The sequence below is a fragment of the Heptranchias perlo genome, chromosome 7 (assembly GCF_035084215.1).
Source record: "Heptranchias perlo isolate sHepPer1 chromosome 7, sHepPer1.hap1, whole genome shotgun sequence".
In the NCBI taxonomy this organism is placed as follows: domain Eukaryota; kingdom Metazoa; phylum Chordata; class Chondrichthyes; order Hexanchiformes; family Hexanchidae; genus Heptranchias; species Heptranchias perlo.
Window position 1 is genome coordinate 86457484 of NC_090331.1, and position 14505 is coordinate 86471988.

General features: G+C 43.5%; 1 protein-coding gene across 3 annotated transcripts in view; it reads left to right on the plus strand.

The window, feature by feature from the left end:
• The window catches only part of nbeal1 (neurobeachin-like 1), a 244396-nt gene that overhangs the window by 137264 nt on the left and 92627 nt on the right, over positions 1–14505 (plus strand). For all 3 annotated transcript variants that reach the window (XM_067988049.1, XM_067988050.1, XM_067988048.1), the window contains 6 exons: positions 352–435; positions 1047–1145; positions 1377–1957; positions 9013–9145; positions 10763–10882; positions 13684–13987. In XM_067988049.1, the coding sequence (XP_067844150.1) occupies positions 352–435; positions 1047–1145; positions 1377–1957; positions 9013–9145; positions 10763–10882; positions 13684–13987 (1321 nt within the window). The remainder of the gene's footprint in view (positions 1–351; positions 436–1046; positions 1146–1376; positions 1958–9012; positions 9146–10762; positions 10883–13683; positions 13988–14505) is intronic.

The window sequence follows — 14505 nt, forward strand, 5'->3', positions numbered from 1 at the left end:
AAGTTTGCAGCTGATCAGTTTTTTTCAGCTAAAGTGGGGTGTTTTTTGTCACCAATATAACCTACCTTTCAGTAACATACAAACTAAATCATTTGATTCCCACTGCCTTTAGCAGTGCCACAAACAAATTTGTATTGGGTATTCCCATGGTATGACCCCTGTGTAATTGTACACTTTTTTTTTAAGTGAGTTAAATGCTAGTTGGAAGACTCAAATGCCAAGTCTTGATTGTTGGTGCTAACCTTTGTTTTCCTAGTTTGTTAACAGAGAACCGGTGAATGAGCATTCCTCTTCTTTCCCCTGGTCAGTATCCTTGCTAGTTACAGTTTAATAGTCTAATCGGTGTTGTAGGTGTTTCAGGGCCGCCTGGATATCCTAGCTGTATCGACGATCCAAGCTTTGACTGCAGTGATGCACAAATCCCCAGCTGCTAAGGTAAGCTTGGTTTACAGGAGTGTTGAAGAGGAAAACCCAACATAATCTCAGATTTTAATGATTTAAAAAAAAAATTGCTTTTTACCCTCTTCCCAAAACCAGTGCGCTCATAATTTTTCTCAGACTACCAGCACAATATTTTTTACTGGTTGGGATTGGGAAGGGGAGAGGAGGATGGGTGGAGAGAAGAGAAATTTCATCAAGTTTTGCCCTCGTAAGATCCGGCAGTCACCGAGAGGTCAGGTCGGTGGACCTGCCTCCATCACTGACCATGTGGAGGTGCTCATGAGAAGTTGGGGACTTCTTGCTATCTTCTCTCACCGGGCCTCCATTCTATTCTCTTGAAGAGATGGCTGAGATTGGGGAATCGAGGTTGTAAGTACGCAACCTATTACTCTATTGCATGGAGCTTTGGAACTCCATTGTACTGCTCAATGCCCCGCACATTTCTGTGTTTTCTACAGAGCACGCCCTACAGTGAGGGAACCTTTTTTTAATAGTATAAAAGATATAGGAATAATAAGTTTTAATATCAATTAATGTACTTCAATTATTTTGCATTGAGTTTTTCTGTACAGTTTCATGTTATTTTTTTAAAATTTTGAAACCAGGAAGTGTTCAAAGAACGTATTGGTTACACACAACTGTATGAGGTCCTGAAGACATTGGGCCAGCCATCACGGGACCTGCTGAAGGAGCTGATGAACATGGTGAGGCTCATCGCTTGAACGTTGAATACTTGGGGTCTTGCATGGACTGACGGTGACCTATAAAGATTCTTTCACAAGTGTTGAGTTGCATGGTACCAATCTGACCACGTAACCTTTTGAACACCCTATTCAGTGCAACACCCACTCCCACTTGCAATTGTGCATGTTTAGAGTTGTAAAGTAAACTCTGTAGTTCATGGTCTAATTTGTTGCATTGTTTTCTACTTGTAGGCTGTTGAAGGTGAACATACCTCTGTTGGGATGCTGGGGATCAGCAATGTCCAACCCCTTCTATTACTCATCCAGTGGCTTCCAGAACTGGACTCTTTTGAGCTACAAATTTTTGTATCTGATTGGCTGAAGAGGATATGCTGCATCAACCGTCAAAGCCGCACATTCTGCGTCAACGCCAGCATAGTGAACCGTATTCTCGAGACCTTGAACTGTCATGCTAGACTACACCGCACATGTGCGGAGAATCTGATTGGACTGCTAGGGTCTTTAGGCAGCCAGTCGTTGAGCTCAGGAGAGATCTTGCAGTTGATGAGATTATTGAGGACAGACAACCCTAATCAGGCCCATCCCTATGTAGTTCCTGTGACATGTGCAATACTGGGCATGGCCCGGAAACAGGGCTTAGATAATGCACTACAATACTTTAACCTGTCCCACAGTATGGCGGGAATCATGGTGCCCACCATTCAACGTTGGCCTGGCTATGCCTTTAGCTTCTATGCATGGCTGTGTCTTGATCAGGGACAAGAGACCAGTGGAATCTTTGGGAAAGGAAGCAAGAGGAAACAGCTGTACAGGTAGGACAAAAACAATTCAGTCGTAAAAATGGGAGAATTTTTTTCCTCTTAAGATTGAACTGGTTCAAAATTTCATGACAATTGCCCACCCCACTCCCCGATACTGCTTGTCACCCTATAAGAATGGGCAGCTCAGACACTGGTCCCACCATGCTGCTTTGACTAGGGTTGCCAACCCTCCAGGATTGACCTGGCATCTCCAGGAATTAAAGATAAATCTCCTGGACACTGCTGCAAGCAACCTGGGAGAAAAATCATCGGGGCATTAAGAAAAATTTTGTTTTCTTTCATTTTCTTTGAATACTTTTGTTTATTAGTTATAAAAATATTGGCGATGGGGAACAAAAAGCTGTTTGGCTGTGGGGCATTTGGAGGCCACGTGATGAAACCTCCAGGAATATGTCCAACCAGAATTGGCAACTCTATCTGTGATGCATGGAACAAACTCCAATGGGCAGACTATGAATTTTGTACCTCGATTAAGATATTGAATGTGGATTGACTCCAGATTTGAGCTTCTTGCAATGGTTTGTTTTTTTACTCTTCAGCAAATTTGTATTTTAGATGAGGAAAGATGGCACTGGAACACCACAGTACGGTCTGCTGTTTTTATTCAATTACTGCAACACAGCCAGAATCTTAGTATTCAGGAATTTCAATAATTCCATTGTTTTCCAGTAACTGGAATTTGTCTTGGGGCCTCAATTATTCATGTCTTGGGGCCTCAATTATTCGCACTATTTATTAACGACTTAGATGAAGGCATAGAAAGTCTCATATCTAAGTTTGCCGATGACCCAAAGATTGGTGGCATTGTAAGCAGTGTAGATGAAAACATAAAATTACAAAGGGATATTGATAGATTAGGTGAATGGGCAAAGCTGTGGCAAATGGAATTCAATGTAGACAAATGTGTGGTCATCCACTTTGGATCAAAAAAGGATAGAACAGGGTACTTTCTAAATGGTAAAAAGTTTAAAAACAGTGAATGTCCAAAGGGACCTCGGGATTCAGGTACACAGATCATTGAAGTGTCATGAACAGGTGCAGAAAATAATCAAGAATGCTAATGGAATGCTGGCCTTTATATGTAGAGGACTGGAGTACAAGGGGCAGAAGTTATGCTGCAGCTATACAAAACCCTGGTTAGACTGCACCTGGAGTACTGTGAGCAGTTCTGGGCACCGCAACTTCGGAAGGACATATTGGCCTTGGAGGGAGTGCAGCGTAGGTTTACTAGAATTTTTTTTTTTATTCGTTCACGGGATGTGGGCGTCGCTGGCGAGGCCAGCATTTATTGCCCATCCCTAATTGCCCTCGAGAAGGTGGTGGTGAGCCGCCTTCTTGAACCGCTGCAGTCCGTGTGGTGACGGTTCTCCCACAGTGCTGTTAGGAAGGGAGTTCCAGGATTTTGACCCAGCGACAATGAAGGAACGGCGATATATTTCCAAGTCGGGATGGTGTGTGACTTGGAGGGGAACGTGCAGGTGGTGTTGTTCCCATGTGCCTGCTGCTCTTGTCCTTCTAGGTGGTAGAAGTCGCGGGTTTGGGAGGTGCTGTCGAAGAAGCCTTGGCGAGTTGCTGCAGTGCATCCTGTGGATGGTACACACTGCAGCCACAGTGCGCCGGTGGTGAAGGGAGTGAATGTTTAGGGTGGTGGATGGGGTGCCAATCCAGCGGGCTGCTTTATCTTGGATGGTGTCGAGCTTCTTGAGTGTTGTTGGAGCTGCACTCATCCAAGCAAGTGGAGAGTATTCCATCACACTCCTGACTTGTGCCTTGTAGATGGTGGAAAGGCTTTGGGGAGTCAGAAGGTGAGTCACTCGCCGCAGAATACCCAGCCTCTGACCTGCTCTCGTAGCCACAGTATTTATATGGCTGGTCCAGTTAAGTTTCTGGTCAATGGTGACCCCCAGGATGTTGATGGTGGGGGATTCGGTGATGGTAATGCCGTTGAATGTCAGGGGGAGGTGGTTAGACTGTCTCTTGTTGGAGATGGTCATTGCCTGGCACTTATCTGGCGCGAATGTTACTTGCCACTTATCAGCCCAAGCCTGGATGTTGTCCAGGTCTTGCTGTATGCGGGCTCGGACTGCTTCATTATTTGAGGGGTTGCGAATGGAACTGAACACTGTGCAGTCATCAGCGAACATCCCCATTTCTGACCTTATGATGGAGGGAAGGTCATTGATGAAGCAGCTGAAGATGGTTGGGCCAAGGACACTACCCTGAGGAACTCCTGCAGCAATGCCCTGGGGCTGAGACGATTGGCCTCCAACAACCACTACCATCTTCCTTTGTGCTAGGTATGACTCCAGCCACTGGAGAGTTTTCCCCCTGATTCCCATTGACTTCAATTTTACTAGGGCTCCTTGGTGCCACACTCGGTCAAATGCTGCCTTGATGTCAAGGGCAGTCACTCTCACCTCACCTCTGGAATTCAGCTCTTTTGTCCATGTTTGGACCAATGCTGTAATGAGGTCTGGAGCCGAGTGGTCCTGGCGGAACCCAAACTGAGCATCGGTGAGCAGGTTATTGGTGAGTAAGTGCCGCTTGATAGCACTGTCGATGACACCTTCCATCACTTTGCTGATGATTGAGAGTAGACTGATGGGGCGGTAATTGGCCGGATTGGATTTGTCCTGCTTTTTGTGGACAGGACATACCTGGGCAATTTTCCACATTGTCGGGTAGATTCCAGTGTTGTAGCTGTACTGGAACAGCTTGGCTAGAGGCGCAGCTAGTTCTGGAGCACAAGCCTTCAGCACTACAGCTGGGATGTTGTCGGGCCCCATAGCCTTTGCTGTATCCAGTGCACTCAGCCGTTTCTTGATATCACGTGGAATGAATCGAATTGGCCGAAGACTGGCTTCTGTGATGGTGGGGATATCGGGAGGAGGCCGAGATGGATCATCCACTCTTAACTTAACCCTTGCAGAATGATACCCAGACTGCAAGGGTTAAGTTACGAGGCGAGATTACACAAATTGGGGTTGTATTCTCTAGAGTTTCGAAGGTTAAGGGGTGATTTGATTGAAGTTTATAAGATATTAAGGGGAACAGATAGGGTGGATAGAGAGAAAGTATTTCTGCTGGTTGGGGATTCTTGGAATAGGGGCACAGTCTAAAAATTAGAGCCAGACCTTTCAGGAGCGAGATTAGAAAACATTTCTACACACGAAGGGTGGTAGAAGTTTGGAACTCTCTTCTGCAAACGGCAATTGATACTAGCTCAATTGCTAAATTTAAATGTGAGATAGGTAGCTTTTTGACAACCAAAGGTATTAAGGGATATGGGCCAAAGGCCGGGATATGGAGTTAGATCACAGATCAGCCATGATCTTATCAAATGGCGGAGCAGGCACAAGGGGCTGAATGGCCTACTCCTGTTCCTATGTTGTTTGTATGTTCCTATGTTTTTTCCTTCAACTGAAAAGTGCTCTGGTTTTTTAATCATTTTTTTTCCTATTGAACTCTAATGCACTACCCCAGTACTATGTTTCATAATCATTGAGTGTTTCATATATCGTTCCTTGTGGGTTGTAGAATTTATCAGTAATTATTTGTCAGGGGGAATATTCTTTGCCAATAAATTACCCAGAATGTTTTAGGTATTTCAGCACAACAGTAGATGGGAAATTGAATGAACCCCATAAAGTTAACAGTATAGAGTATATTAAAATAAAACACACCCTTTAGCGGTTATGTCTAGAGCAATGGATAGTCGGGAAGAAAGTTTTAATCTAATTAGTGGTTCAGATTTATTTGTAGAACATTGGATGCCTGAGAGAAAGGCTCAATAGAACCTCAAAACAAGATTGCAGGATTGGAATCACTCCCAATGTACATTGAATTACATAGAAATTACAGCACAGAAGCAGGCCATTTAGCCCAACAGGTCTGTGCCAGTGTTTATGCTCCACACGAGCCTCCTCCGACCCATCTTCATCTAACCCCATCAGCATAATATTCTATTCCGTTCTCCCTCATGTGTTTATCTAGCTTCCTCTTAAATACATCAATGCTATTCATCTCAACTACTCCATGTGGTTGCGAGTTCTACATTCTAACCACTCTCTGGGTAAAGATGTTTCTCCTGAATTCCTTATTCGGTTTATGACCCCTAGTTTTGAACTCATGACCCCTAGTTTTGAAACCTGTTAGTTGCTCTCATATGTGTGGTGAAGTTTATATTAGGGGTTTTATTGCAACTTAAGTTTTTTTTGGAGCAATAAGAGTCTTTCAAAGTGAACTTTGTGTGGCTGAGAAAGCCAATACTGAAGGATTACCAAATGTGTCGCAACTGCTTCAAGTTTAGGAAATGATTGATTATCCGTGGTTGATTACTGATAATAGTTTTTAGTTATAAATAGGAGACTGTAATTGCGCACTTCAGATAAATGTTATAAACTAGTTAAACTTTGCAACTATGTTTTATGATATCCGATATATTTCCTGTGCCTCTGGTGCTTGATCTGGATTGGGGCCACTTTGGATATTGATGATTCCTGATTTCCGAGTATAGTTGACCAACATTAACTTTGAGCCCTTGAGTTCTACTCCATCCTCTTCACAGCAGCTTTCTTTTTCATATTGCTGGGAGTGGAACTTCCATTTGCATTCATGGGGTGGGGGGGTTCTTTCAGTGAAAAAATGTCTCGATTCCTTAGAGAGGACCACTAAAGAAAAAAATTCATCAGAAATCATTGTCCTCCCAGAAACAATGTTATGTTTTCTCTTGTTGACCCAGGAAAACAAACCAAGATGGCATAGCACCCAACATCAACTTGATGCTCATTAGCCAGTCTGGCTCTCATATAAGCTGTTAACAAGAGTTTATGCTGTGTCGGTATATGCTCTCTCATTTGTTTCTGTGCTTTGTAGGCTATTTTAGTCTTTAAATGAAGTCCAAAGGAGTTTTATTAAATAGTAATTAGTTTTAAAATGGCTGTTTTGAAGTGCTATTTATGTGTATTGTGTTTGGAAGAAAAAGAACACTCCAACCGCAGACTTGAATCTGAATGCTTGTTCTATAAATACAGTACAAGTCATTTTCTCTAGTGGTGAAACTTGTACATAAACTGGGTTTTATTTATAAAGAGAGTGCAATACCCTTTCCACAGTGTGGTGAGACTAGAGAGTACTGCGTGAAGTGTATTTTTGTGTACAAGTAGAGAAACATTTTCCATTTGATTGCTGGGATTTAGTGTACAGTATATAGGAGGTGAATAGCAATGAGCTGGGATTTAGTGTTCAGTTATATAGTCATGATGTGGAGATGCCGGTGATGGACTGGGGTTGACAATTGTAAACAATTTTACAACACCAAGTTATAGTCCAGCAATTTTATTTTAAATTCACAAGCTTTCGGAGACTTCCTCCTTCCTCAGGTAAATTACCTGAGGAAGGAGGAAGTCTCCGAAAGCTTGTGAATTTAAAATAAAATTGCTGGACTATAACTTGGTGTTGTAAAATTGTTTACAGTTATATAGTAGTTGACTGGTACTGAGCTGGGATTTACTGTGTTCTATGTACAGGTGCTGAATTGAAAGCCAGTAACTAATTAATTGGAATGATTCTGCGGATATCCATGTGGGTGTCAGCAGAACACCAAGCACAAATTATTGCCTTGAACTCGATGCCAGTTGGCTGCTCTTGATATTCTTGAATAGTTCCTTTTTTCCCCAGATATACCTTTCTTTGGTTTTATTTATGTGCAGAATATAAATTGATGCGACATAGGGAAAGGTTAATAATAAAAAAAAAAGTAAGTGGTTTACTGTCTGAAAATACCGTCACTAGGATTTCAGTGAAGAGCAGTAATAGCGGGTGTGTGAAATAATCAAAGTGTGACCTCTTCAACTGTGAAAAACACCAAGCTATACACTTGGAGTATTGGTGGTCATTCCAAACTTGGCTGTGCCTGGAGAAGAGATTTTGATCTGTAATGAAGTGCAGGTGATTACAGCTCTCCTAATGGTGCTGATAGTGGAGCAAGTTTGAAGTTACTAATTAAGAGCATCATGCAAAAGCATATTGGTGCAGCATTGGAATATGTCGGTGTGATTTTGTTTTTTATTCCATATTGCTAAATAAGCCTCGTGTTATAAATTTTGCTCTTGGATTCAGCGTACCAAGCACTCCCATAAGTGGTCCCTGCATCCCCTACAATCAGGAATTTACCTTTATTGCTCAGCATGTAATCATACAATAGTGTGACCCAGGGGGTTGTAAGATTAAACCCTTTTGTTCTGTAAATTGGCTACTGTAATCATGCACGTGTTTATTCTATCTTCCAGAAGACAGGTTGATAAATGGTTTTGTGAGATTAGACCAATTGTAAACCAACAAGCCAGTTAATTTTACATGAATGAATGGAATACAGTTTTCAATTAATTTCAAGTTGTTTCATATTGCTCCTTGTAACACAGAAAATAACAGTACATTACCCTATCCCTGTTAGCGGGCTAATTTCAGTTTCCAGACTAGCAAATCTCAAAAACTAGTCGGATATATAATCAATCTCACTGTTGCCACTCCAGATTTTTGCACTGACCTTTTTTCCATCCAGCTAGACAGGATGTCAAAGGCCTGACTCTCGCCTAGCTCTCCATGTCCGCTGATGGTCCGGTCAAGTTGGCAGTCAAACCTGTTGTCAGCATCTGCCCCATCTACCCTCATCCCATGGGGTTCAAATGAAAGGAAGCCATTCCAACATAATAGGCGTGAATGTTACTGGAATATCACATACTGATATGGTATGTGAAAAATACTATTTCTACAGCAGTTTGCACCTAATCTGCATTCCCAGAAGCTTGTGCATTCTGTGGATTTAACCCTTTTGTGAGCTGAATTTAACTCAAAAGCATTTTAATTTAAACTAAACTGTAATCCCTCAAAGATACCGAGTAACAACACAAGTGTGTGGTATCATACAAATGATATTACAACATTCCAAATGCTTGTTAATTCCTGGGGGGAAAAATGTGTGCATAGTGGAATTTTTCTACTCTTAAACTAGAGACCCAGAATGTCTTACCCTGCACGCTTTTCAGTTTTTTCACAGCCAGTGGGACAGGGTTTGAAGCGTTTCTCACCTCCTCAGGAGGACTGGTCGTAGCAGTCTGCACAAAGAAGGAATACATGACCGTGATGCTGCCTGACCACTGCTTCTGTGACTCTCTCTGGGTAAGAGCAAGAACTGAAAGAATTAATGCTGTTAGTATATATTTTGTTACATTGATCGCTGATTAACTGTAACCATGGCTCAACTTCTGTAAGTTCTTGCACTTCAGTTTCAACAGTTTTAAGATCAACAGCCCAACCTCTGAGATTCACATCCAGTTTCAATCGATACACCTGGCTAAGTGGTATATCTTCCAAATATGTCATTGTTAAAGAAAGAACTTACATTTATATTGCTCATTTCACAATCTCAGGATGTCCCAAAGTGCTTTACAGCCAATTAAGTACTTTTGAACTGTAGTCACTGTTGTGATGTAGGAAACGCTGCAGCCAAATTGCACACAGCAAGGTCCCACAAACAGCAACGTGATAATGACCAGATAATCTATTTTAGTGATGTTGGTTGAAGGACAGGACACCGGGGAGAACTCCCCTGCTCTGCTTCAAAATAGTACCATGGGATCTTTTACATCCACCCAAAAGGGCAGTCTTGGTTTATCGTCACATCCAAAAGATTGAAGTGTCAACCTGGATTATGTGCTCAAGTCTCTGCAGTGGAGCTTGAACCCACAACCTTCTGACTTGGAGACGAGAATGCTACCAACTGAGTGATGCTCATATTTTCATTCCCAGTCTACATCAGGAGCTATTGTAGAGCAACTGGACCGGACTTCAGTTTGGCATCCTACCGAATGGGTAGTTGAAGGCTGGATTGGAACTGTCGCAGCTGCAGAAAACTAGAACCAGGAGTGCGGTCAGAACTCAGTGCGACACTCAATGTGGAACATTTCTTCTACTTAGTAACATGAACTCATCTCCTGGGTCCATAGGCTGATGTTAATAAGTAGAAGTACATACATGTATTTGAGTTACTCTAACTTGGCAGTCCAGTTTTCTTTGATACTCAGAGCAGCAGTGCTCATGCACAGGTGTACAGGCCATGGTGCATCTCAAATACACCGCTGCACATATGGAATGGCTTGTGAGTTTAAGAGTATAATTAAGAACATGACATGTCAAATCTCAGTGTACATTCGACATTGCAAGTACTCTCCCTGACATGTTTCTTCCACTTTAAGCAAACATGCAATGTAGACCTCTTGTGTAAAGGTATTTTTCACGAAGATCCTTGCTCTTAAAACAATTCAAATGATATCGCAATAATCTTTTAAAAAAATTTGATGGTGCTTAGCTACAAGTGCTAACAGCATCTTCATTGCATGCTATAGCAATGCCACATGTCCTTTAAACCGAATATGCATGAGGAGCCCCATTGGAGCATTAACATGGTGTATGGAGTCTGAAGGTGCAGGTTCTAATCCTGCTGCTGAGTTCATAATCAGAGCCATGCTAAGGCGTTGGGGTGTTGTTGCCAGATTGCAATCATTTGTCTCCTCCAGAGGTGGTCAAAGAGGCCAAGGGGGAGGTTTAGAAACAGGCTGTCCTCCTCGAGACAAAGGCATGCAATCTAAAATGTACTTGAGTAAAAACTGCATATGTGTGCACTTTCTTAAAAAAAATTGAAGGCATGCGCAAGTGTGAACAGAACCCCTTGAGTGCTGCAAATTATGCAGTATGAATTCTTAAAACTAAGTTGTGATTGTTTGTTTTTGTTAACAGCATAGTATAGCTGTGGTACATTTCCCAGCAAAGCGTCCCTTTGGTCAGAGTCTGGTGTACGTCTATGTCAATGGTCAACAGAAGCTCTCTGCACCCCTCAAATTCCCAACTATGAATGAGGTAAGGATCTTTTTATAATGAAATAAATGGTCTGTTCTCCTTTTGTTCTTGAGGTACTGGAAATGTGTTGCAGTAAGCTTATACTTTTGGGGCATAGAGAATGGGGAGACTTCTCAGGCACTGTAGAAAGTGTTCAGTGGGCATGGGGCTGTATAGGGTGCACAGTAGGTAGGGGGGCAGGAGTTCGAGGGTGGACAGTAAAACATCCAATTTGTTTCACGATTGAAGAAAACCTAGCAACAAATGAATGACTAAAGTCTGTTGCAAGTGGAGTAAACGTTTTGCAGGTGTGAGGATATTTTATTTTTATTCAAAATGAATTATTGCCACCATGGTTGGGTGGTTTAACACTCCCATATGACACATCAGCCACTTTCTCCAGAGGTGACTGGTCACCAGCTTGAATTTCTGATAAATAACAATCCAGCATTAAGTTCACCAACCACCTAAATCTGAACATTATGTTTTGGCATTTTTTAGAATTTATATCATACATAGCAAGAAAGAAAGACAGACATTGATATAGTGCCTTTCATGACCTCAGAACATCCCAAGTGCTTCACAGCCAATGAAGTACTTTTTGAAGTGTAGTTATTGTTGTAATGTAAGGAACGCGGCAGCCAATTTGCACACAGCAAGCTCCCACAAACAGCAATTTTTTTCAGTGATGTTGGTTGAGGGATAAATATTGGCCAGGGCACCGAATAGTGCCATGGAATCTTTTACGTCCACCTTAGAGGGCAGACAGGGATTCTGTTTAATGTCTCATCTGAAAGATGGCACCTCCAATAGTGTAGCACTCCCTCAGTACTGCACTGGGAGTGTCAGCCTGGATAGAGAGCTCAAACTACTAAAACGTCATTAGCTGAGTGGCCTACCAGTGCATCTGCAACTAAAGTTGCTTGTATCTTGTGCATGTTGCATCTTGAAGGTAAGTTTGTAAAACGCCTCCACAAAGCAGCTGCTGTGCATGTGATAGCAAGGAGGATGTTCAGTAATCTACTGAATAGTGAAACTCCCACTACGATATGTTTGCTGCTACATGTACTGGTCTCTGTCTAGTTGATGTGTAATTATTCAAAATGAATTATTGCCACCATGGTTGGGTGGTTTAACAGCAAAGGCTATGGGTCCCGACAACATCCCAGCTGTAGTGCTGAAGACTTGTGCTCCAGAACTAGCTGCGCCTCTAGCCAAGCTGTTCCAGCACAGCTACAACACTGACATCCACCCGACAATGTGGAAAATTGCCCAGGTATGTCCTGTCCACAAAAAGCAGGACAAATCCAATCCGGCCAATTACCGCCCCATCAGTCTACTCTCAATCATCAGCAAAGTGATGGAAGGTGTCGTCGACAGTGCTATCAAGCGGCACTTACTCACAAATAACCTGCTCACCGATGCTCAGTTTGGGTTCCGCCAGGACCACTCTGCTCCAGACCTCATTACAGCCTTGGTCCAAACATGGACAAAAGAGCTGAATTCCAGAGGTGAGGTGAGAGTGACTGCCCTTGACATCAAGGCAGCATTTGACCGAGTGTGGCACCAAGGAGCCCTAGTAAAATTGAAGTCAATGGGAATCAGGGGGAAAACTCTCCAGTGGCTGGAGTCATACCTAGCACAAAGGAAGATGGTAGTGGTTGTTGGAGGCCAGTCATCTCAGCCCCAGGGCATTGCTGCAGGAGTTCCTCAGGGCAGTGTCCTTGGCCCAACCATCTTCAGCTGCTTCATCAATGACCTTCCCTCCATCATAAGGTCAGAAATGGGGATGTTCGCTGATGACTGCACAGTGTTCAGTTCCATTCGCAACCCCTCAGATAATGAAGCAGTCCGAGCCTGCATGCAGCAAGACCTGGACAACATCCAGGCTTGGGCTCATAAGTGGCAAGTAACATTCGCGCCAGATAAGTGCCAGGCAATGACCATCTCCAACAAGAGAGAGTCTAACCACCTCCCCTTGACATTCAACGGCATTACCATCGCCGAATCCCCCACCATCAACATCCTGGGGGTCACCATTGACCAGAAACTTAACTGGACCAGCCATATAAATACTGTGGCTACGAGAGCAGGTCAGAGGCTGGGTATTCTGCGGCGAGTGACTCACCTCCTGACTCCCCAAAGCCTTTCCACCATCTACAAGGCACAAGTCAGGAGTGTGATGGAATACTCTCCACTTGCCTGGATGAGTGCAGCTCCAACAACACTCAAGAAGCTCGACACCATCCAAGATAAAGCAGCCCGCTTGATTGGCACCCCATCCACCACCCTAAACATTCATTCCCTTCACCACCGGCGCACTGTGGCTGCAGTGTGCACCATCCACAGGATGCACTGCAGCAACTCGCCAAGGCTTCTTCGACAGCACCTCCCAAACCCGCGACCTCTACCACCTAGAAGGACAAGGGCAGCAGGCGCATGGGAACAACACCACCTGCACGTTCCCCTCCAAGTCACACACCATCCCGACTTGGAAATATATCGCCGTTCCTTCATTGCCGCTGGGTCAAAATCCTGGAACTCCCTTCCTAACAGCATTGTGGGAGAACTGTCACCACACGGACTGCAGCGGTTCAAGAAGGCGGCTCACCACCACCTTCTCGAGGGCAATTAGGGATGGGCAATAAATGCCGGCCTTGCCAGCGACGCCCACATCCCGTGAACGAATAAAAAAAAAAAAATTTCAAGCCTTTATGCTTCACACGATTTAAATCTTCTGTGTCAACACTGAAACCTTGTTAAATTTTGATAATAAATTATGTTTTTCTTTCCCCCCCCCCCCCCCACCACCAACGCCTCAGCCTTTTACCTCGTGTTGTATTGGATCGGCCGGTCAGCGGACCACTACACCTCCTCCCTCACAAATCCCGGATCCTCCATTCTCATTGTCTATCTCCTCTGGACGGGCTTCTCTGAGTGCAATTCTTTCCTCGCCAAACTGGAGCGGACTCCTGGGAAAACCAGAATCAGTGACAAAACTCATTTCGGCAGGAACTCAAGATAGTGAGTGGGGTTCCCCGACTTCACTGGAGGGTCAGCTTGGTTCCGTTCTAGTCTTTCATGATGCACTACAGCCCTTTCAAGTGAAGGCTCTGTATTTGGCAGGTGAGCAGCAGCTTCTCAACTAATGATTGTATGTAGCCACCATAATTAACTTGATGCATTACCCCCAGCACCGTGTGCACCTCAGTTGTCTTTTAAAAAGAGATTTATTTAGCAATTTTTGAGATGATATATCTCATTGTAGAATCATCAAATCTTACAGCATGGAAAGAGGCTGTTCAGCCCATCATGCCTGTGCCAGCTCTTTGAAAGAGCTATCCAATTAGTCCCACTCCTCAGCTCTTTCCCCATAGCCTCCAATTTTTTCCTTTTGAGTGTATATCCAACTCCCTTTTGAAAGTTACGATTGAATCTGCTTCCACCACCCTTTTGGGCAGTGCATTCCAGATCATATCAACTCGCTGCATTAAAAAAAATTCTCCTCATCTCCCCCTGCTTCTTCTGCCAATTATTTTAAATCTGTGTATTCTGGTTATCAACCCTCCTGTTAGTGGAAACAGTTTCTCCCTATCTCTCATCAAAATCCCTCTATTAAATCTCCCATTAACCTTCTCTGCTCT